General features: G+C 44.8%; 1 protein-coding gene across 2 annotated transcripts in view; it reads right to left on the bottom strand.

The window, feature by feature from the left end:
- Nucleotides 1-12,582: 12,582 nt before the first annotated feature.
- The window catches only part of LOC111145246 (Rho related BTB domain containing 1), a 66,469-nt gene continuing 56,057 nt past the window's right edge, over nucleotides 12,583-22,994 (bottom strand). For both annotated transcript variants that reach the window (XM_022500032.1, XM_022500030.1), the window contains 4 exons: nucleotides 20,750-20,900; nucleotides 17,926-18,014; nucleotides 15,340-15,445; nucleotides 12,583-14,792 (listed from right to left, as the gene is read on the bottom strand). In XM_022500032.1, coding sequence (XP_022355740.1) covers nucleotides 14,623-14,792; nucleotides 15,340-15,445; nucleotides 17,926-18,014; nucleotides 20,750-20,900 — 516 coding nt within the window. In that variant the 3' untranslated portion in view covers nucleotides 12,583-14,622. The remainder of the gene's footprint in view (nucleotides 14,793-15,339; nucleotides 15,446-17,925; nucleotides 18,015-20,749; nucleotides 20,901-22,994) is intronic.

The following is a 22,994-nucleotide window of genomic DNA, read 5'->3' on the forward strand; positions in this document are numbered from 1 at the left end:
CACTGCCTTCAGCTCAGGTCATGATCCCAGGGTCCTGGGATCGAGCCTGACATCAGGCTCCCTGCTCAGTGGAGAGCCTGCTTCTCCCTCTCCCTCTGCCTGCTTGTGTGAGCGTGGTTTTTCTCTCTGACAAATAAGTAAATAAGTAAATAAGTAAGTAAGTAAATAAATAAATAAATAAATAAAATCTTCTTCTTCTTCTTCTTCTTTTAAAGAAAGTTTATAAAAGCAAGATCTGGAACTTTATAGTGCCAGGATACCTATGAGTTGGTGATTTTAATGAAAAGAAACAGGATGCCTATTTTTGGAACGATTACCCTGCTGGAAGGGAGTTCTTTCTCCTCATGGACCCTCTTCTCCTCTGACTTCCATCGCTGCCCTGGGGCTCCTCATTCATACCCCACCAGCTGCTGCTTCTGACAAGCCACAGCCTCCTTCGAATCAAAGAGAAGGAGCTGCCACAGGCTGGTTGGGGGTGCAGCCAGGCCTGAGGGTTTGATCGAAGGTACAGCAACAAGTTTTCCTAGGAACCATCAAGGGGCTGTTTCCAGAGAAGGAGACGAGTAGGAGGTCGAATTGCTGCTTCTTTGCTCTGATAAAACGGACAAACGAACAGTGATGTGTGCAGTTACAAAACTTCAAGACTGACTTCTTCTCCAACTGTAAGCCAAGATGGCTGCCACCAGTGCCTTGAAGGTGGTTACATGCATGGATAGACACTCAAAGAAGCCCATGTGGTGGGAGAGAGTGCTGCTTCCCAAAGCTCTGCAGTCCTGCTGCGTGTCCTGGAATTGAGGGGTGAGTCAAGCAGGTCACTGGGGAAAGAAAAGCTGCTGGCGGAGGGAAAAGCATGTGCACAGACTATAGCACAAGGACACACTTGGCCTACTAAAGGCATGTCAAGAAGATGTGTGGGTCTGGGGCACAATAGGCAAGGGGGAGGAGTGGCGGAGATGGTCAGGAAGGGAGTTAGGACAGAGACCATTATAATCATCCAGCGTGCTATAAAAACTCAAGATACGCTCACACTACTCTTGGTATTTCATGTTGACTTTTAGGTGCTCTGGTTTCTCCACTGAAATAGACTATTGAAGTTCAGACCCTCTCTGGGGAGTCTGTGTGAGGAGAATGAGAGAGCATGCCTTTAAAGAGATGTTTCTTACCTGGGAGATCCAACAGGAAAATAGCTGGGCCTCATGGGGCTCAGTAATCTTCAGACAGTTGAAGCTGCTAAAATATGGTGCTGCCCCTCTTGGCCATCGTGATGAGCTTGGGTGAGGTGGAGAGAGTTCCTGATGGTTCCATGAGCATTACTTCACGTAGGAATCAGGCAGGAAAGGCCCTGGCAGTAGTTTTGAGTGTTAAAGATGTCAAATAATAAAGTAAGTGGTGGCAGAACTTTTCCTCCTTGCTCTGAGCCATGACCCTTTTCCCACTTTGGTGTCGAGAATGCTTCATCACCTCTTATCTCCTCTTTCTCCATCCAGTCAAATGCCAGCTGTGGGAAACCATCCAACTTTGACTCTCGAATATGGTGGCAGGTGGCAGCAATGGTGTCCCCCATTCCCCATGTTGTTCTTACAAGTTGACCATGACACTCCTTCCATGGGGTGGTGGAGCGTGTGCTCTCTCCACTGGAACTTCCACAGACCTTTTGATTGCCTTGACCAACAGAGTATAGTAGAAGAGACACCACATGACTCCTGAGACTAAATAAAAAATAGGCATGTACTTCTTCCTTCTTCTGTGGGGACGCTCACTCTTGGTGAGCTGCCATTCTGTGAGAAAGCCCAAACAAGCCCAGGTAGAGAGATGCCATGAGGAAACCCCCCATAGTTCTCCTAGTCAACAGCCCTGCTGAGGTCTTTGTCAAATGCCAGCAAATGCATATGTGAATATAGCTGCCTTCAGATGCTTCCATCCTTGGCTGTTTAGTTACTCCTGGCTTCCAGGTCATAGCTGATACTCCAAACATTGTGAAGCCATGTTCTCTCCAAATTTCTGAGTCACTTAGTTCAAGTCTCTACTTAAATAATACCTCCTTGGAGCTCACTTCTTTGACCCCCTTTGTCTAGAATGTTGTTTTTTAAAAATTGAGATATAATTGACATATAACATCATATTAGTTTTAGGTATAATGATTCAATATTTGTATGTATTGCTAAATGATCACCTCAATTAATCTAGTTAAAATCCATCACCACAGGGGCACCTGGGTGGCTCAGTGGGTTAAGCTGCTGCCTTCGGCTCGGGTCATGATCTCAGGGTCCTGGGATTGAGTCCCGCATCGGGCTCTCTGCTCAGCAGGGAGCCTGCTTCCCTCCCTCTCTCTCTGCCTGCCTCTCTGTCTACTTGTGATCTCTCTCTGTCAAATAAATAAAATCTTTAAAAAAAAAAAATCCATCACCACAAAGAGTTACAAAATTTTTTTCTTATATTGAGAACTTTTAAGATCTACTATCTTAGCAACTTTAAAATACACAATACAGTATTATTTTTTCTTTTTAAATTTGAAAATTCCACTGTAGTTAACCTACATATTATATTAGTTTTAGGTGTACAGTATGGTGATTCAACAATTCCATACAACACCCGGTGCTCATCACAAGTGCCCTCCTTCATCCCCATCACGTATTTCACCCATCCCCAGCCCCTACCTCCCCTCTGGTAACCATCAGTTTGTTCTTTATAGTTAAGAGTCTGTTCCTTGGTTTCTCTCTCTTTGCCCTTTGCTTGTTTTTGTTTGTTTCTTAAATTTCACATATGGTATTTGTCTTTCTCCAACTGACTTTTTCACTTAGCATAATACTCTCCAGCTCCAACCAAATCATTGCAAATGGCAAGATTTCATTATTTTTGGTGGCCAAGTAATATTCCATTGTGTAAAATGCCTTATTATTGACTCTCGTCACCATGCTGTCCACAGCATCCCCAGGACTTACTTATTTTATGGCTGGAAGTTTGTATGTGTTGACCACCTTCACCTATTTTGCCCTAAAATGTTATTATTGATTATTTTCTATCCTCTTCTTTTTTTCCTTTATAGCACTTAATCTGGTAAGAATACGTATTTGTTGGTTTCCACTGCAGGCCTCCCACAGTGGAATGTGGGGACGTTGGTATTGGGCAAGTGCCTATACATATTAGATAGATATCTATGCAATAAATGTTTGTGGAATAAAGCTTGATGATAAATACTACTTAATTCTCCCAGAGTTGTGTTGGACACTGGTAAACAGCCCCAGCACTCTCTGCCCTAGAACCTGGATTGTGGCTCAGAATATGTCTTAACACAGTCATTCATTACTGATCTGAATTAGCAGACATTAAGCCTGGTTTCTATACTTGATCTATAGCATTAATTTTGACATGTTCATTTATTATTTTATTGTTGTTATTTGGGTATGTCCAACCAGACACTAAATACTCTCTGGGGCCACAGACTGAGTCACATATTATTTTTAGCACATAGTAGAAGTTCAAAAATCCTAGATTAATTGCAATATTTGTAATAAGCATCAGATCAACCCTTTGCCGAGGTAGGAGGAGGACTTAATCAGCATGTGATCCTGAGGTTTTCCAAGGTAAAAGTTTAATACTTTGCACAGCAGTACAAGAAATTTTGAAGACTGAATGAAAGGAAACTACTTCCCTGTAAGTACAGTGGACAAAAAAGTCAGTTCTGATGCCAGAGATTTAGGGTTACTAGGATTTGAAAAGTTAACCTTTTCACCTAACCCCCCACAAAGCATCCAGACCTTCCTTTGCATCATCTGCTTGCTTTTGGTATGATGTGGAGCAAATGGAATTTCTACAGGGCCAGGCCTAGAAGCAGGGTCAGCCTAGGGGTGAGGGAGAAGGGGAATGGAAAAGTGACAGCTGTAATGCATTCCTTCAGACTTGAAGATCAAAGGGACCCAGCTGATAGATTTTGCTGGGAATGGGTGATCTGTTTTAGGAGAAATGAGATCTGGGATAATCCTCAACCTGGAAGGCCCTGACATCCAGGGTGGATTTTGGGTCAAGACATTGTCAATAGAAGCACGTTTTCATGGCTGTCATGGGAGGGCCTCACTCATGCCAAGTGTTTTTAAGACAGGAGAGATATGTCCTAATTGGCTATGAATGCAATTATTTTTGCTTCAGGACATGTGTAATCAAGAAGAACATCCTCTCTGAAACTGTGGATGAATACCATTTTTTGGAAAGAGCTAGTTTCAACAAAAATGACCATCTCACACAGAGACATCATCCATCCCTGTTAAGAATACATCTGTCCATCAGAAACAACCCAAACTATGAAAAGAAAACAAAAAGTTATGCCAGTGGGATGAGCTCGGATATTTACCCCTCCTGTATCTCCTCGTTGGTAAGTTACAAGAAGATATATAGATCAATGAAACCACTTTCTTCCCCACAGAACTGTTGGAATAAAACCAGAACAATGATCCAGGGGGAGACACTGCCCTATGGCTGCAGCTGGAAGGGTTCCTTAGCACGTGGACATTTGGAGGGATGCTCTGTTAAACTTAGGATTCAGGTCTAGATGCCAGTGCTTAGGTTAGGCAATGACTTTACCTCAAGTAGGCTCAATAAAAATCAGGCAGTGAATGCTATCAAAATCAAGCAGTTTATATTGACATAGAAATTGGAATACATTTCTTATATCTCTAGTCTGTGATCCTTTCTCCTAGACTGATTCTGTGTGTGTGTGTGTGTGTGTGTGTGTGTGTGTGGCAGGCTATGGTGGCGCAGGGGGAGAAGATGGGGATATTGAGAGAGAATCAGAATTGCTATCCTGGGCCTTTTCCAGAAATTGCTGTAAGTCTATAAAATGCTGTGTGGCAGAAATTTGTTTAGGTTCAAATAAATAATTATTAAATTTGTTTTGCACAATCTAGGGAAAATTCAATGATGTCCTTTCAAATAAGGTCTTGTGTACATTTTGAGGAGGATGATTATGTTTGAGATTCTCTAATTTTGGCAAGTTAATCAAGATGAATTTATCTTCTGGTGGTCTTCAAGATGATTTCAGTAGCTTTCTGACACAGAAAAAAGTGGATGCAAAGCTTTTCATCCATATTTACTCCCCAGCATATGAAACGCCCATCAAATTTTCCAGGTGTTTTTTCAGAATTTCAAAATAGAGGTTAATGGGCAGATCAGTCTCTTCTCCCCGATGCTCTTGGGTACTACTTACTTTTCTGAGTCTCCCTCCATGACTTCTGTTCTTCTGTTTACCTTTAACAGCCCGCACCTGTGACTCATTGGAGGGTTTTCTGTGTTCTTCTGGAGCTACTTCCCTCAATTCTCCAAAGGTTGAGAGTCTTAAATTGCCAGGGGTTTACACTTACCTCCTTCCCCTCCCAAGCCTGGGTCACTTAGCCTTTGCACCATTGCAGGGATAAGAAAGCCAACCCGGAGGTGCAGTTTCTACTTCAGGCATGCACTGAGATCAGGCTAAGGGTGGGACTACCTGAAACTGTCCCTGCTCAGCTTTGTAGCTCCCTCCTTCCTTCCTCTCTCTTATTGGTGAACTAAGGGCACTTCCTAAGTGAATCACTCCAATGGGAATCTTCATCTCAGGATCTGCTTCTGGGGAACCCATTACCTCCCCTACAAGGTAATGTGATAATTAAATGAGATGACTGTATGTAAGCACTTGTTCTACTGCTTGGCCATAATATATATACCAAAATGTGAATTATTATTATTATTATGACCCTCACAGCAGTTTTCTGGTCTCTGGTAGATTGGTTTCAAGGTTTGGAACATCAACTCAAATGATGGCATTATGATGAAACACTTGAATAAGATTGAAAGAGCACGTGAAAACTCATCTTAACATACCAAGGCCTCACCGCCTGGGCTGTCTACAGAAATGTAAGCAAAATGAGAGCAACCGTAACTAGCAGTACAGAATTTATTGGGGAGGTAGTCCAAATTATTATTGTCATTAAAGATTGGTAAGCCCACTTCCGTAAGAGTTGAAAATGTCAAATATTTGGCCATTAAGTATGACTATTTATTTTAAAAGAAATATCTGCGATTCATAGAGTAAAAGGGCATTGTAGCAGTGGTGATAGTGAATTCACCGCATCCCAGTGGGGGCAGGGCTGAGGGAGAAATCACAAAGGTCTGAACACTCTCTGTCTGATGAATTAGGAGGTGTTGCTCTTGATTTACCACCCAGGGTGGTAGACTAGTAAAATAGGACAAAGGGAAGTTTCATATTTGAGTTGATATGTTCCAGAGAGTTCAAGAGTCATAAAGAATCTGAAAGTCTCCCAGAACAGTTTGAACAATCTATCCAACTTGTACTAGCACGTTACTCTTTCTTTAGACCTCACGTGACATGAGTGTACATACCAGATCACTAGGGATTCTTTAAATGCAAAACACAGGAATGTTGGTTCAAGGGGCTCTTGAGAAGCCATCTTTTTGACAGAGAGAGAGAGAGAGAGAGAGAGAGATCACAAGTACGCAGAGAGAGAAAGGGAAGCAGACTCCTCTCTGAGCAGAGAGCCTGATGCAGGGCTGGATCCCTGGACCCTTGGATCATGACCTGAGCCCAAAGCAGAGGCCTAACCCACTGAGCCACCCAGGTGCCCCTTGAGAAGCCATCTTGTTCCCTTGTCCTTCGTGAGGGTCACATGACACAAAATGCCAGAGGCAGAGGGAGATGATGAACTCATCCCAGTATGCAAAAACTTCCACCATCCATAGAGCCTCATAAAACCCCTCAGGTGGCAGGAAGGTAAGCCCCATTTCTTTTCTGATGGGCTAGAAGATAGCCAGGCTCTGGGCTGGGTCAGAATGTTTTGCTTTTTTTTTTTTTTTTTTTTTTTAAGTCTTGAGTTCTCTAGAATGGTTTCAGTGGAGTGCAAGGAAGGATTTTCATCACTCAGTCCACTCACCAGTTGAGTTCTCATACATGTCCATCAGCTCAGAGGCTTTGATTCTATCTGGAGTGAGTCCTAGAATCTGTTTTTTTTTTTAGATCTCGACCCCAGGGTGTGTGCAAGGTGGTTCGTTGGCAGTGCCCCGGAGTGAGAAGTGGCTGGTGTTCCCATCAGCAGGGGAACTGGAGAGTGAGATGTGGATGCAGCCCCAGGAAGCCCAGGACTGGATGCACAGGGTTCCGTGGCTACAGTGTGCAGATCAGTGCAAATTATGTAATGATCACATGCTTGAAACAACGGTGTATATAAGGACAGCCACGCATGTAAAGGCATATATTGAACATATTATGGGACTGGGTAATATGGAAAAAGGAGGGCCTTGTAGGGCTGAAGCGGATCATGCTAAGCCCTCAGGGGCATTGAGGAGCTTGGTTATCTAGACTCTTTGCATCCAAAAAAAAAGAAAGAAAAAGAAAAAGTTGGCTGGAAGGAATGAAAAAGAAAGTGCTCTAAATGAATCAGAGGCTCAGCCAAGCTTGGCCTTGGGGTGGCGCCACCCTTATTCCACAAAGACGGGGTGGCCCAGGGAGGGGAAAGCGTCTTGGAAAGTTCTACACCCTTGTCCATGCCCATACTACCTGTTTTTTCGCTCCAGCTTTTTTTTTTTTTTAATTTTCCCATAGCTCTTATTTTCTAATTTTTGTTTTATTCTTATTTTCTAGTTTTTAAATCACTGTCGTGAGGCAGTAGGCAGCAAGTAAGTAAGCAAGCACTTGTTTTAAGAAAAATGAGGAAAAGCCCGCATTGTTCTATCCTTTAACACACAATGTTGTCCTCCCTCAAATTTCTTACCTCGACGGTCACAGGTTCATAGACTGCATGCTTACTATGGGTCAGACACTGTGCCGACTGTTTTACTTTGTTTAATTTAATCTGCACCCAAACCTCAGATTTCCCTTTTAGATGACCAAAGTTTAGAGAGGTTGTGGATCTTTTCACACAAAGGTTAAGCTTAACACCCTCTGGGGAAATACCCATTCTGACTGGGAACTACCATTATCCCGACTCCATTATATCCAATCAAAGGGATGTTTCTTTTTATTAGTTTGGGAGGGAATAAAAAGAGATGCCCAAACTGGTTGTGTCAACCGTTTTTGTTTGTTTATTTATTTGATACATAGAGATCACAAGTAACCAGATCACAAGTTACCACAAGTAACAAGCAGAGAGAGAAGGGGAAGCAGGCTCCCTGCTGAGCAGAGAGCCTGATACGGAGCTCGATCCCAGGACTCTGAGATCATGACCCGAGCCGAAGACAGAGGCTTAACCCACTGAGCCACCCAGGCGCCCCTGGTTGTGTCAACCTTAAAAATAAAATAGCCAGTGATTTTATTAGCAAAATGTGCATATTCAGGAATAGCAGAGGACTTGCCATTCAGCACATGCAAGCTCTGAGGAACCACAGGCAACTTGGGAGAGACAAAGGAAAGGCCAGCTTTTTATAATTTTTAGGAGGAAATTGAAGAGCGTTGTTTTATTTGTTCATTTATTAAAAGATTTATTTATTTTCGGGGGGAGAGAGAGAGAGAGCTCACAGCGGGAGGGGGAGAGGGAGAAGGAGAGAAAATCTCAAGCAGACTCTGCACTGAGCCCAGAGCCCAACTCAGGGCTTGATTTCATGACCCTGAGATCGGGACCCGAGCTGAAACCAAGAGTGCGATGTTTAACTGACGGTCCCACCCAGGTGCCCCTGAAGAGCATTGTTTTAAACCACAGTTCATTGGAGAACAGGAGTTTAAGGTCATGATGTTTTCTCATTGGCTGCAGGTGGGAGGTTAGTGGGGTGTTGCTGGGACAGAGAGGGAACGTCCTTGTTTTTCTTTTTTCTTTCTTTTTTTTTTTTTTAATTTGACAGATCACAAGTAGGCAGAGAGGCAGGCAGAGAGAGACAGGAGAGGAGGCAGGCTCCCTGCTGAGCAGAGAGCCCGATGCGGGACTTGATCCCAGGACCCTGAGATCATGACCTGAGCCGAAGGCAGAGACTTTAACCCACTGAGCCACCCAGGCGCCCCCGTCCTTGTTTTTCTTAAAGGGGAGAGATGAAATTCCCATGTTAGAAATGTCCTCTTGTCAAGATAATTCTTTCTGTTGTTTATGCAGGTTGTACCCCTGCTTCCTGACTCCATTTTATTTTTATTTTTTTAAATTCAATTAATTGACATATAGTGTATTATTAGTTTCAGAAGTAGAGTTCAGTGATTCATCAGTTGCATACAACACCCAGTGCTCATTCCATCAAGGGCCTTCCTTAATGTTATTAAGTTACATTATGACCCAGTTAACCCTTTACCCCTACCCACTCCCCTCCACCATTCCTCAGTTTGTTTCCTACGGTTAAGAGTCTTTTGTAGTTTTTCTCCCTCTCTGATTACATCGTTTTATTTTTCCCTCCCTTCCTCTATGCTCCTCTTTTTTCTTAACTTTCATATGAGTGAAATCATGCAATTGTCTTTCTCTGATTGACTTATTTCACTTAGCACAATTCTATTTCCATCCATATTGCTGCAAATGGCATGATTTCATTTTTTGATGGCTGAGTAACATTCCATTGTGTGTTGGTGTATTTATCACATCTTCTTTATCCATTCATCCAGACTCCCATTTTATTTTTTTATTTTTTTTTTTAAAGATTTTATTTATTTATTTGTCAGAGAGAGAGAGAGAGAGAGAGGGAGAGAGAGCGAGCACACGCAGACAGAACGGCAGGCAGAGGCAGAGGGAGAAGCAGGCTCCCCGATGAGCAAGGAGCCCGATGCGGGACTCGATCCCAGGACGCTGGGATCATGACCTGAGCCGAAGGCAGCTGCTTAACCAACTGAGCCACCCAGGCGTCCCCAGACTCCCATTTTAAATGAGGTTTCCTTTATTTATTTATACAGTGGGTGTCTGAGCAGAGAGAAGTGAATCAAAAGTCCTTTCTTCATCAATTGCTTGCAAAGTCTAACTGTTCCAGTCTTTGGGGTTGAGAATGTATTCAGACTCAAAGAATTTAAATACTCCTTCCATGGGGCCACATTTGGGTATCAATTTACATCTACATTCTACTGGATATCGAGTCACCAAGATGGTGTGGTCCTAGAAACATTAGTGAGCAACAGGAGCTATGGCCGACAAGTCACTTCATGTCTCCCACCATTGTTTCTACCACTTTCATGTCTGTGGTTGTACAACTGCATGATTGACTGGTTTCCACCCAAGAGTTACTGCTCCTAAATTATTTCCATATTTTGACTATAGTCTGATGATATCTAATTGATGAGGCACCTGCACAGGAGCCCAGTGAAAAACCATGCATCTAAGTTGCCTAAGTAAAAACACACAATTTAAAGGCGCTTTCAGCACAAGAGAGACTTTTCAAACCGAGGCAGAGGGAATCAGCACAGCTTTTCCAGAAACGTTGCCTTTTCAGGTCACAATGCCTTTTCCTGTTGCATACATTATCTGCTTTTTTTTTTTTAAAGTAGGCTTCAAGCTGGGAGCCCAATGTGGGACTTGAACTCATCACCCTGAGGTCAAGACCTGAGCCAAAATCAAGAGTTGGACCCCTAACCAGCTGAGTCACCCAAGGGCCCCTACATTGCCTGCCTTCTTCTTCTTTTTTTTTTTTTTAATTTATTTGACAGACAGAGATCACAAGTAGGCAGAGAAGCAGGCAGAGAGAGAGAGGGGGAAGCAGGCTCCCTGCTGAGCAGAGAGCCCGATGTGGGGCTCGATCCCAGGACCCCGAGATCATGACCTGAGCCGAAGGCAGAGGCTTAAATCACTGAGCCACCCAGGTGCCCCATTGCCTGCCTTCTAATTGGATATTTAAGAGAGCGAAGTCTTCCTCTGAAAATAAGTCATGAGAGATGGAATAATGTTAGAACTTAGCATTTTTTGAGATGGAGAGGAGAAGGGAGTTGAGGTAAATTGGAAGGGGAGGTGAACCATGAGAGACTATGGACTCTGAAAAACAACCTGAGGGTTTTGAAGGGGTGGGGGGTGGGAGGTTGGGGGAACCAGGTGGTGGGTATTGGGGAGGGCACGTATTGCATGGAGCACTGGGTGTGGTGCAAAAACAATGAATACTGTTATGCTGAAAAGAAATTAAAAAAAAAAAAACAGCATTTTGGAAGAAAGAGACCACATCTGTGTCTCAGAGTGCTTAATGCAACCTCTATCTTTGGTCAGTTGTCTTTCTCTGTTTTTCTTTCTTTCTTTCTTTTTTTAAATTGTCCTTAGATTTTTTTTTTTCTCTCTTTGTTGTGTTGCTTCTTCCTTATTTGCCCATATGACACAAACACGTTCTCCTTGGCTAACTTTTAACTCTATATTTTTAATGCAATGGTCACATTTAAAAAAAAATTTATTTATTTATTTGAAAGACAGAGATCACAAGTAGGCAGAGAGGCAGGCAGAGGGAGAGGAAGGGAAGCAGGCTCCCTGCTGAGCAGAGAGCCCGATGCAGGGCTCGATCCCAGGACCCTGGGATCATGACCTGAGCCGAAGGCAGAGGCTTTAACCCACTGAGCCAGCCAGGCACCCCTGGTCACATTCTTTTAAGAAAAGAGGAGTTACTGCTACTTGCTCACTCATATCCAATTAGGGTATTTGATTAAATAAATACCCAGTTCAAGAACAAACCTGGTAAATCTTTAGTTTGTTGAACAGCATTTATTTCTGAAATGCTGTGCTCACAGAATAGTTTCCAAACTCAGGATTCATTCTGTTTTTTCCTCTGACTAGTAGAAGTGAATGTCACAATGATGAAATTCAACTGATACGTCATACAATGGAAGCAAGTGTGAAAAAAATTCTTAGAAACATTGGGTTCTTGTTTCTGAATGTCCATTAAGAAAATACTCGAGTTACCTCGAAACCAGTAGGACTTATGGTTTCTATAATGCCAGTGTAGGGTTGTTGAAACTTGATGATTTGGCAGGCATTGCTCTGGGAGAAATTTAGACCAGTGCTTTCTATAGGTAAGACTCCACCTGTATGCATTATGTAAATGGTGCCGTGATCTGGACCACCAAACCTCCAAAAGATGTGGGAAGGCGTTGGAAATCTCACGGTCTTTTCTCTGTTGTTATTTTGTATAGATGTCAACCCCCTTCCATGGAGTTTTGGGAATATGCCACTCAGAAGAGTGCCCCTGCGAGGTCTGCTTGGAGACCCTTCTTCCCCCTGAGTTTGGGTAAACATTATGCGACCTAGAAGTCCAAAAATGATTGTCCCAAAATCTTTCTTAGATCTGCTTCGAAAGAAAAGATCGACTTCATGAGCCCACGATGCAACCGTTCACATCATTGCTGGCAGAACTGTCCAAAACCAAGTTATAATAAGTCTTTTCGGCTATGGACAGCATTTCTGTTTCTTCCAATGTTCTACCATAGCTAGTGGCATAACCGTATTATCCAAGAGCAAGAAGCCAGATCCCTCATGTATATGGTGGCGTTGGAAACTCTACTGGCAGTACTGAAAACAGACAGGACAGTCACTGATGCTGCCTTGTTATGGAAGCATACGTAGCCCTCATGACCCAGCACCTTTATGGTTTTGACAGTTTTTAGAAAAAGCTATTTAAGTCACGCGCATGGTATCTTGGTAGTCCTTAAAAAAAAAAAAAAAAGAGGAGGCATTTTATAGCTAAACAATTTTATTGGCTTTTTGGGAAATAAAAAAACACGACACAAACCACCATGGTTAAAGGCCATAATCAGCATCAACCAAATGAACCAGCCACTTGGTTACAGTAGCTGATAACAAACACTAGGTGGATATTATTGCTTATACCCCAGGTTCATTTATAGGTCCGTTCTGTTTTGGCAAGATTACAATCACATGGGAACTTTGGTTGTATAAATTCAACGCTGACCACTCACTAAAAAATCAACTTCTACCATTTTACGAAGATATATGTCAATTCTTCCCAAGTCTTGACATTTATCCGCTCATTCTGTCTCCTTTCTCCTTCTGCTAACGATTTACAATCCTACTGATCAAAACTTAAAGTAGCATTTACAACCATCCATTTCTCCTCCACTGCCCTCTCCTTTGTCGTGAGAGGGTGAGGCATTCCTGGGCCTCTCCAGACTCTTGGGTCTGGTGTGTAGCCACTGCCAGTAATAAACGCCCATCTGTCATCTGGATAGATTTTCAAATGCATATGGTTGTCGACATTGGGGTTTGGACTCAACTGTCTCTTTTCCAACTTCTGAAAGCTAGGAAAAAAAAAATCAACAGCCTTTAGCATTAGTACGTTGACCTCCCCACAAAATCGGCCCCGTCCCCGCCATGCCACATCCCACGGCAGGCGCGGCGCTGTGGCCTTAAAATGTTCCGCGTGAGTGCTGTAACCTTTTAATGTACAGAGAAGCAATGACTGACTGCCTCTCCCAAGCTCCCCTGCTCGGTACTTTCTATTTTAACACTGAAAACTCCGAACGACAAAGGGTCAGGACTCACTCACAATAGCACCATTTCCTAGACTCTTGGAATAAGATTCCTATCCGCGCTGGAGAACGCAGGGACTGCAGACGACCCGGCCTCCAGCTTTGCGCCTTCACAGGCCCCACTGACCTTCAGCGGGGGTGGGTGGTCTGCCTCAGCCTACTGCTACAGTGGCCTGGATTTTCCCTGGGAAGAGTTAAAAACTCGTGTCTTACAAAGTGAAGTTGGCTGCAGGTGAGAGACCTGAGGAAGCCTGTTTCCGGGGTGAGATGTGACTGGCCTGCAGATGACGGGCCGAAGGCTGGGGATCCCTCCCCTCGCCCATCTCAGTTCAAGTCTTTGAAGAATTTGCACGCAGAAGCACTGCAAGATCCAGGAACACGGAGAGACGCAAACCCTTCCGCAGCCACCCAGACACCAACGCTCTTACGTTAGCTCTTGTGTTCAGGTCTGCCGGGGGGTTTGCCCTGGCTAATGCTGGGATTGAATGAGCCCTTCTCATGATTATAAAGATTATCCGTTTGAATCCGGACATTTGAAACAACAGAAGACTCCGTATTACTATATTTTACATGGCACAGAGAACCATATAATTACTAGCATTTACACGGCAAATACTGTAAAATACACATTCTTGGAGTTGACTTGGTAATTACACCGGTGTTAGTCGGCAGAACAAAGATTAAACGCTCTCTAACTTGCGCTCGGGGGAATTTCATTCCAGCCCTGTACTTTGCAACGAGAGGATAACCCTCTAATTATGCAATAATGCCTGGTGGTCATGTGGGCAAAGAGGATCACAGGGCGAACTTCATGGTTAATTTGTGGCCCGTAAAATAAAGTAATACATAGTATTTTCACTTCAACAAAATACAAGAGATCATATAAAAATATTTTCCAATTTGGACTCTGAAACATGAAAGCTGGATTTTTTTTTTCCTTTGTATAAAAAGAAACGGAATAACGGACTAAAGTTTATTAAGCCTTCTAACAAAAAAATATACATATAAGTTTAAGGAATGCAGTGAGCATCAACTTCCCTTTTTTGTCCAGGCTCATTGGTGGGGAGCTCGTGCTTTGATCCCAACAAAGTTATAAATGCACAACAGTGGAGGGAGATCAGTGCCTGAAACCTGAACTACGACTTATCGCTAATAATACGACTAACTTTACAGTAGTGCCTTTAAAAGTGGTGTGTCAGATTACTGATTTTTGTCTCTCTTCCTCCTCAGGCGACCGCTGGAGACGAATTCCAGAAGCACCACTTTCGTCTTGAGTGATGTTTATTTAGTGCAATGTCTTCCTTCTCGCGTTCCCTTTTCACACGCTGGTAGTGGTCTTCTTCCTTCAGATACCACACCGGCGGCCAGCGGTGCCGCTCAAAGTATTCCTGGTTGTCTGGGGAAGGAAAGGATGCAGATGGTGAGGGCTGCTGTTGGTTGAGGGCTTCTACGTTCTAGGTCCTGTGCCCCTGGCTTCTCATTTATGCTCCCGTGTACATCCTCCCAAGAAGCCGGTGTGTGGGGGTCAGGGGTCAGGGACAGGACCATTTGCAGATTGTGACACTCAGATTTCGAGAGTTAGAATCATTTGCCGGAAGTAGCTGGGCACGAAGAACCTGAACCCAGGACCACTTGGTTTCTAAGCGGAAGCCTGCTCCTCTCCAGGGCTCCCTAGACAAGGGAGAGCCCACCACTTCCACATGCTCTGCGGCAGGGAACCCTGGATCCCGCTCCACCCAAACCTCCCAAGCACGAAGTTTGTCAAAGAGAATCCCCACCCCACAATTCCGGTGTCATGTCACAGGCAAGGGACGGCCAGCCAATCACAAGGACTTCTCCTGGAGCTGCCTGCTGCCTGGACACCTGCTCAGGGGGATGGGGAGGGGGTCAACCCTTCAGTCAGAGGCAATGAGACCCAGACCAGTGGGTACCCGCGGTCTCACCTGCAGATTTTGATTTGATCTCCTTGCGGAACTTGGAACACACACTGTTGTAGTTCGTGCAGATGTGGTGCAGACACCAGGCGGCCAACTGGTGGGCGTTGTGGAACTACAGGGAAGTGACCAAAAAGGGGTTCAGACTCTACTTTCTAAAGTTGGCCCGCAGAGAAATCATCAGCCCCCTAGGGGTGACAGAGATAAAGGGCACGGGCAACTGATTCAGTAAACCTCTTGTTTTGACTACAGTGTTAATGACTTCGGCTATGGCGCCGATGCCAGCCCAATATAGCACTTGGCACCCCCCTTCCTCACTCCTGTGACAGATGCACCAAAAATAATCACCATATCAGATCAGGAGCTGAAAGAACCCCTCGCCTCCCAGCCTCCCCCACCGCTGGCCTGAGAGTGATACATGACTGGCCTCTGGAAGGTGCCAGCCGGCCCCAAGGCAGCCACACGGACTCTGGTTAAGGGAGCCACGCAGAGCGCTCTGTGTGGCAGGTCAGAGCTTGACTTGCTGGGGCCAAAGACCTGAAAGAGGAGACTGAGGAATGTGTGACTGTCCTGTACCTGTCCTTTGGTTACATAAGAAGAGTGGGCAGTGTGGGCAGGGGGGCAAGGACCCGACTCACCACAACGTCTACTTTCTGAGCAGATGCTCGGGGGGAGGGAGCAGCTGAGGGAGTTGTGACCAAAACAGACTTGGTGCTCAAAAAGCCACAGTCACCTCCCCAGTCCTCCCTAGATTAGGCAAGTCTCCCCCACCCCACCCCACGCTCTGTCTGTGTCCTCAGCTATCCATTCAGTTTTGGGTCTTGGGGTTTCTTTCATCAAGCGAAACCCTGAAACCTTACAGGGTACTTCCTCGGAGGCCCACATCTCAGCTGTGAACAAAGGCCCATATAAAAGCAGTCCTCAGAAAATAATTCAAGAAACTCTGAGAGTTGCAACCCCAACATTACGGATCATTTTTGTTGGGTGCTTCCAGCTTAAGACTCTCGAGATCAGATTTCTTTCTGAAAGTAAGACTCGGGCACTGGTGTCCTGAAGGCGGCTTGGACCTGCCCAAGAGCGTCAATGGTGCCCATTTCTTCCCTACACCGAGGTCGGCAATTTCATGTTGTTCAAGTCGGCCAGGCGGGTGTATTTATACCATGGACATTGGAAAATGCAACAGATCGGGTTCCACCTGTGCGCACGCTGATGGTTAAATAAACCCGGCACGCTAGCAGATGAGGGTCTCGCAGAGGCTCCATCCTGAACTCTTCCTGCCGAGGCTTGTCAGGGTGGGGGACCCAGAGCAAACAGACACACCTGCAAATCACTATCTCAAGTCCATCAGCCCTAGATGCAATGCTGGGTCATTTCATTTTCCTGCAGGAGCAGTACTCATGGGAGACAGCACAAGTCATAAACTGCGCCCCGGACCTGTTTCGAGACTGTCATCTCTATAAGGCTGTTTTTCATGTTGGATTTTAATAACGTGGGCTTCTTTCTATTTCTCTTCCTGTCTATGATTGCCTTGAGGGCAGAGAATCTGCCATTTATAGCCACCTGTCCTTTTGTCTCGGGCGGTGCTGGACACAAGAGGGAGAAAACAACAAAAACTTGTTGTGTAAGTCCGAACGAGCGGGTTGCTGTCAAGTCCGATTCTGCCTTTTCCCCGTTTCAGTCTGATCTGTTCCTGGGGCCACAGATGGAATGGCAACTTGGCCTGCTACGTGCCTCCCTCCTCTTTCTAAAGCCACCTCCCCTCCCTTGACTGAGAAAGATCCATTCAAATCCCCTGACCTAAGGCTTAGTAAACCACGGCCCTCACAGAGAGGGAGCATAGAAAAAAGAAAACCAAACCCAGTGGGCTGAAGAAAGGACTGAAGAATGTTTTCTTCGTTCCTTCAGAGTGTAAACTCATTGTCAGTAAGTCTATGCCAGGAACGAAGCACCCTGCACATGTGAGGGGTTCTACTCTTCACCGCTTTTCTTGAACATTGTCTCCCACTTGATTCTCAAGATAGTCTGTAAGGCTGATAGGATGTGAATTATCATGCCCACTCCTTATAGATAAGGAAAGTGAGGCAGAGTTTAGCTTCGTACTTTGAGTAAGTTATTTGTGACAAAGCTGAAGTCGGATCTTGGGGCCCCTCTGGAAGAGTGCAAGTGTTTACGGGGATTATGGAATCACAATATTCATATTAACAAATACTGATTTTGGAAAACCCCAGGAGAACTGCAGTGAGAGGTGGGGCATTACAGGGCTTCATGGAGTTCTAGAAACCATCTGATCTTGGTCAATATGTGTCCAAGAATTCAAACATCATGCCCCAAGTTGTTCTCCCACATGTGAAGCTGGTGCCTCGGGGGACAGTGGGGCTGGCGTGGGGTAGGGTCCGTGTTGTTTTCTCAAATGAGGCCCAGCAGGGGGAATGGTGCATGAAACGTGAAACTCTCAGATCTTCTCAGTGTACACAGGGCCCTCTGTGACTCAGTGGTGACATCTTTATTTAGACAGATGCAACCGCGGAATGTTTCATCAGCATTAAATGAACTGGTTGAACACACTTAAAAGGTGAAAGGCAAATTGTTACAAACCTGGGCCAATTCCAAATACGAGAGCACTTCCCCGTCAATGCCCACACCACTCATCGCGGCCTTGGTCAGCTCCTGGACAGCATACTGCTCTGGGGAAGAGAGGGAACAGGAGAAAGTTGAACCATACCCTTGCAAGCCAGACACCTCACCTAGACAGTCTCGTCTGGGACCACCTAAGAGGAGAAGAATATGTGACACGGCTCTGGGCAGTCACATCTGAACGGAACTCAGGGCCCACTGTGCCGGGGGCCTTTCGGCATGGGTAGTTCTGGTCTCGGGCCTCTGCACCGACAATTCTGGGACACTTGTTGGCACTTCTGGAAGAGCCAGACTCCTGCAGACCTTCATTGTCCAGTATGGTGACTACTGGCCAGATGAACCGGCTGAAACTCACATTAAAATTGAATAAAACTAAAAAGTCACACCCTCAGCCACACTAGCACACCGAAGTGCTCAACAGCCACACCTGTATTGGGCAATGCAGACACAGAACATCCCCATCATTGCAGAAAGTTCTGTTGGCCAGTTCTGCTCTAGACAGTCCATCCAATGCCTTCCTAGAATCCTCTAGATTCTCCAGCATCTTCCCATTTGACGGTTTCCCCACTTGTATCACTCCAATTCCCAACAGTCTCTAAGAGTGGAAGGACTGAGTGACAGGAATGAATCCATATGGGGAATTAACAAAATGTGAACGCAGATGTCTTTCTCAACAGCTGCAGATGGGTGACATATTGTTCAGCCTGTTAGATTCTAAAGACTGGGGGGTGGGGTGGGGAGTGGGGAGCAGGGAACTTTCAACAGGAAGTAACAAAAATCTAGCTGGGAGAGCCACTTCTGCCTGGGAGCTGTGCCCAGGACTTCTAAGCTGAATTTAAACTGTGGTTCTGAGACAGAGCGGTCTCCTGCCTCTGGGACTGATGCATGTGGGTACAGTCTAGGCCCACATTCCTAGCTCCTTGAGGTCGAGGCACTCTTTTCATCTCTAGCATTGTGTCTGTTCTTCTAATCCAGTAAACTGTCCTGACCCTGCTTACCTTCTGTTCTACGTGCTTGGGTCAATATAATATCTAGATGGGAATGGTTTCTTGGGCACAGCTTTCGTCTGCTGGATTGACAAAGAACTACTGGGAACTACATTTTCTGAAGAAGTCATCAGGCTTTTTGATTCTAGGTAACAGCAACATTTCTTGATACTCAGCTAATACGTTGGCTTGCAATGCATTTTTACCCCAGAGATTGATTTTTTAAAAACCATGTTCTGAACACTTGATACTTACCCAACATTTTAAATGATGACAGGAATCATCTTAGGCAGCTGTATATGTAACCACAGCAGTAGTAATGGCTTTTAATAACAAAAGGAAACAGACATGGAAGTCTGCAGTTCACCCCAGAACCTCTCTTTGATCCAGTTCCTTTCACAGAGAGGTCAGTCCTGCGTTTTCCTCACCTTTACTTCATGTTTAAGCAAAAACGGCACTAGCTCAAGATTAATCACAAGCCGTGCTCAACACATTTGCTTCCAAATTGTTTTTGGCCATTTAAAAAAAATCAATTTCATCCTCAAAGGATAACACTGTAAACAGTGGAGAGTCAAACGGATCAGAACCTCTACTTGAACAGCAGTGCCTCGACGAGCTCTTTCTGTCTTTCTAACCAGTGGGTGAAGAAGTGAGGCAGGGAGAGGACTTGGGTCTCCAGCTGGCCGAGCGTAGCAGAAACCCGGAGTCTGGAGAAATACATTCCTTTCTAAAGACACTGCCGGAAAGTCAAGTGTGGAATGACCAGTCGGTTTGTTCAAACATTCATTTTCATTCACTTTGTGATTCGACAGGCATTTATTGGGAAGCTAATACGCTTAGGCACTTTGCTGTGGGGTGGGGACAGGTAGGCCAGTGTCCAAAACTGCCACTATTTCTGCTTTCACGGCTAGCAGGAGTCAGCTAATGTAGTGACAAACGCCCAGACTGCTAACTGAGCCCTCTCATGAAGGAAGCTGAAGGCTGACATTTAAGAAACAGGTACATGAAGAATACACACGTATCCTTTGCAGACCTGCTTCAGCCTAACAACTGAACAAATCCGGAAAGGGTGCATAGGATTTCTGGGAAGGGAAGCCAAGTCCTCCCTTTCTTCTTTCTCCCAAAATGCTCTTGACAATGTCAGAACATTTTCTAAAATAGCTTAAAAAAAAAAAAAAAAACCCCACTTACATAATGCTTACTAGGTGCCAGACACTGTTCCGAGAACTTTATATATATCTTAACTCCTTAATCTTTGTAACAACTCTATGGGAGAATAACATGATCCCCATGCGAGAGAGCGAGAGCAGACACAGAGTGGTGAAGCGTGAAGCCATCCAGCCGGTAAACGGCAGAGTCGGGATCCGAACCCGGGCAGTCTGGTTCTGCAGCCTAGGTTCTCCACCGCAGCCTCCTTCTGCTCTTCTGAAAGACTGTGTCTAAGCACACATCAGGGGAATAACATGGACACAGTAGTTTTATTTCCAATCCCATGGCCCACAAATGAGAGGCAGAGAGCACAGAGCGTGGGTCTCCAGGGCAGGGACCACGCATCACTCATCTTGATAATTGTGTCCCCCTTACAGGGTCTACCACAAAGTAGGTGCTTAAGAAACATTTGTGGAATTGAACTGGGCTATCTGATACATTTGATCAATTTATATCACCCCGCACAGGACAGTCCTATACTGGGCGATAAAAATTTAATTTTTATTCCCCAGAAATGTTATTTTTGCCTAAATGTGATTTTGATAAATTTGACAGTCAGACTCTGCATGGCCCCGAGTCATCACACTTACCTGCAAGTGCAACCAAGTGTGGCAGACAGAATCTGTTTGCCAAGGCAATTAATTCCAGTGGGTCCAGGTCCAAATTAGGTGACAACTGCTTGGTATAAAGATAATCCAAGACGGCTTGCATTGACATCTTGTTTATGTTCGGGAGATACACCTGTAATGTTATTTGAGAAGCTCAGCTCTGCTGAAGAAAGCAGTGGGGGCATTTCCAGGCTCTACTGCTTATAAATATCCCAACCTTACAATCTGGTATCGGCAAGTCTGGGACACCTGCTTTGAGGCCGCACGTCGAAGTCCTTTGCTATTTACTGCCTTAAACATAACAGTTTGATTTGTAGATGACAAAGGAGTGGGGCTGCCTGACAAAGCCTGATTTGGAATTTTTAAATGGCTATTTGGACTCATAAATCAGACAAATGGGCTGTAAATGTATGATGACATTATGGGCTCTCCTTGCCAAGTACCTTCTAATACCCTATTGTGGGGAAAGAAATCTCCTAGCAACAGGACAGGTGAGGGGGAGCCGCCGACCATACTGTTGCTGACACACGAGAGAGCCCCACTCTCCAAGATGTCAAAACACGGGCTGAGCAACCCTAGTTGCCACAGTGACTGGCTTGAGTCCAACGTTCTATCAATATATGCAAACACAGTATACACGCTTCATTATTTTTCCTATAGCACAACTGCATGGATTCAAAATGACTGGAACATTATCGGGTTATCAGTAGATTCAGAGAATCTGGAGAACTCCTTGCCTGGCACATGTGGGGAAGGGTTGGTTGGGACTGGTAAACTCTCCTTTGTAGGAGTCACCTAACTCGAGACCTCCTGAGCACCTATAGTTCTCGCCAATACAGATACCCTCTAGAGTGTGCTAGAGTGCCGGGGCGAGGGGTCTTAGCAGCATAGACTCAAAGGAACCCCAAAGGATGCGTCCTGGTATAGTACAGAACAGCCCCATTGCCACTGACTCCTGGCATCACGATGATGATAAAAATTAACCTTAATGGAAGGCCTCCTACACTCTAGGTACTGTGCCAAGCTTCCCACACACAGTATCTACTCGGATCCTGATATTCTCCCTAGGAGAAAAAAACATTATTTTTGCCATTTTACAGGGAAGGAAATTGAGGTTCGTGGAGGGTAAGTCCCTTATCCAAGGTCACGAAGCTAGTAAGTGACTGGGAGGTGAACCTAGGGAGTGTAATTCTAAGGTCTCTGCTCAGGACTGCTGTGTCATACAAGAAACCCTTCATGGCAAGGAAGCAAAGGTTTGGGTCACGGTATCATAAAGTACCATATCTCACTAACAGTTCTTTTTTTTTTTTTTTTAAAGACTTTATTTATTTATTTGACAGATAGAGATCACAAGTGGGCAGAGAGGCAGACAGAGAGAGAGAAAGGAGGAAGCAGGCTCCCTGCTGAGCAGAGAGCCCGATGTGGGGCTCGATCCCAGGACCCTAGGATCATGACCTGAGCCGAAGGCAGAGGCTTTAACCCACTGAGCCACCCAGGCGCCCCTCACTAACAGTTCTTAAGAACTAGACTTCTACATTCAAAAGGATGAACAGTTAGTTATTAGCTGCCTATTTCTGGTACTTAATAAACCTCTATATACCATATGAAGATACATGAGTATATCTCTTTTACACATGATTATATCTAATCTTTCTCTTTACATATATATTACCTCCACAATCTACATGGGGCTTATGGCCAATGCATTCTTGGGTCGTGGTTCCAGAATCATTTAAGCTATGGCAACCTACATTATCCTCCTGCACAGTCACCAGCCACCTCAGAGGGAACATCCTGGCAGACCGAGCTTTCTCTTAATGTATCAAAGGGAAGCGCCCCCCCCGCCCCCCCACCCTAAACCTCCCAGAATTAGTAAGAAAACTGCACATCCACCCCCTTTCATAGTCAAAGAGGACAATTATGATCTGGTACACAAGCTGCAGGGGTTATAACCATCAAGAATTTGACAAGTGTCATCATTTCAAGTTTCTAGCACAGCCTCGACAATAGATACAACCTGGCAAGAAGAAACGGTTACTGAGGCTACTTGAAAACAAAGAAGCCATTGTATTGTAATTAATTGCTGTTCCAGTGACTCTAACATCAGTTACCAGTCACACTTGTGTATACGCTTATGTACATATACGTCGACACATGCGTTTATCTTATACAGCTCAGATCTGGATTAGTACAGTTTTCTAGATAGTTGAAGTTGTGAAACTTTAAA

The sequence above is a fragment of the Enhydra lutris genome, unplaced genomic scaffold (assembly GCF_002288905.1).
Source record: "Enhydra lutris kenyoni isolate GAN:26980312 unplaced genomic scaffold, ASM228890v2 scaffoldscaffold12, whole genome shotgun sequence".
Classification (NCBI taxonomy): domain Eukaryota; kingdom Metazoa; phylum Chordata; class Mammalia; order Carnivora; family Mustelidae; genus Enhydra; species Enhydra lutris.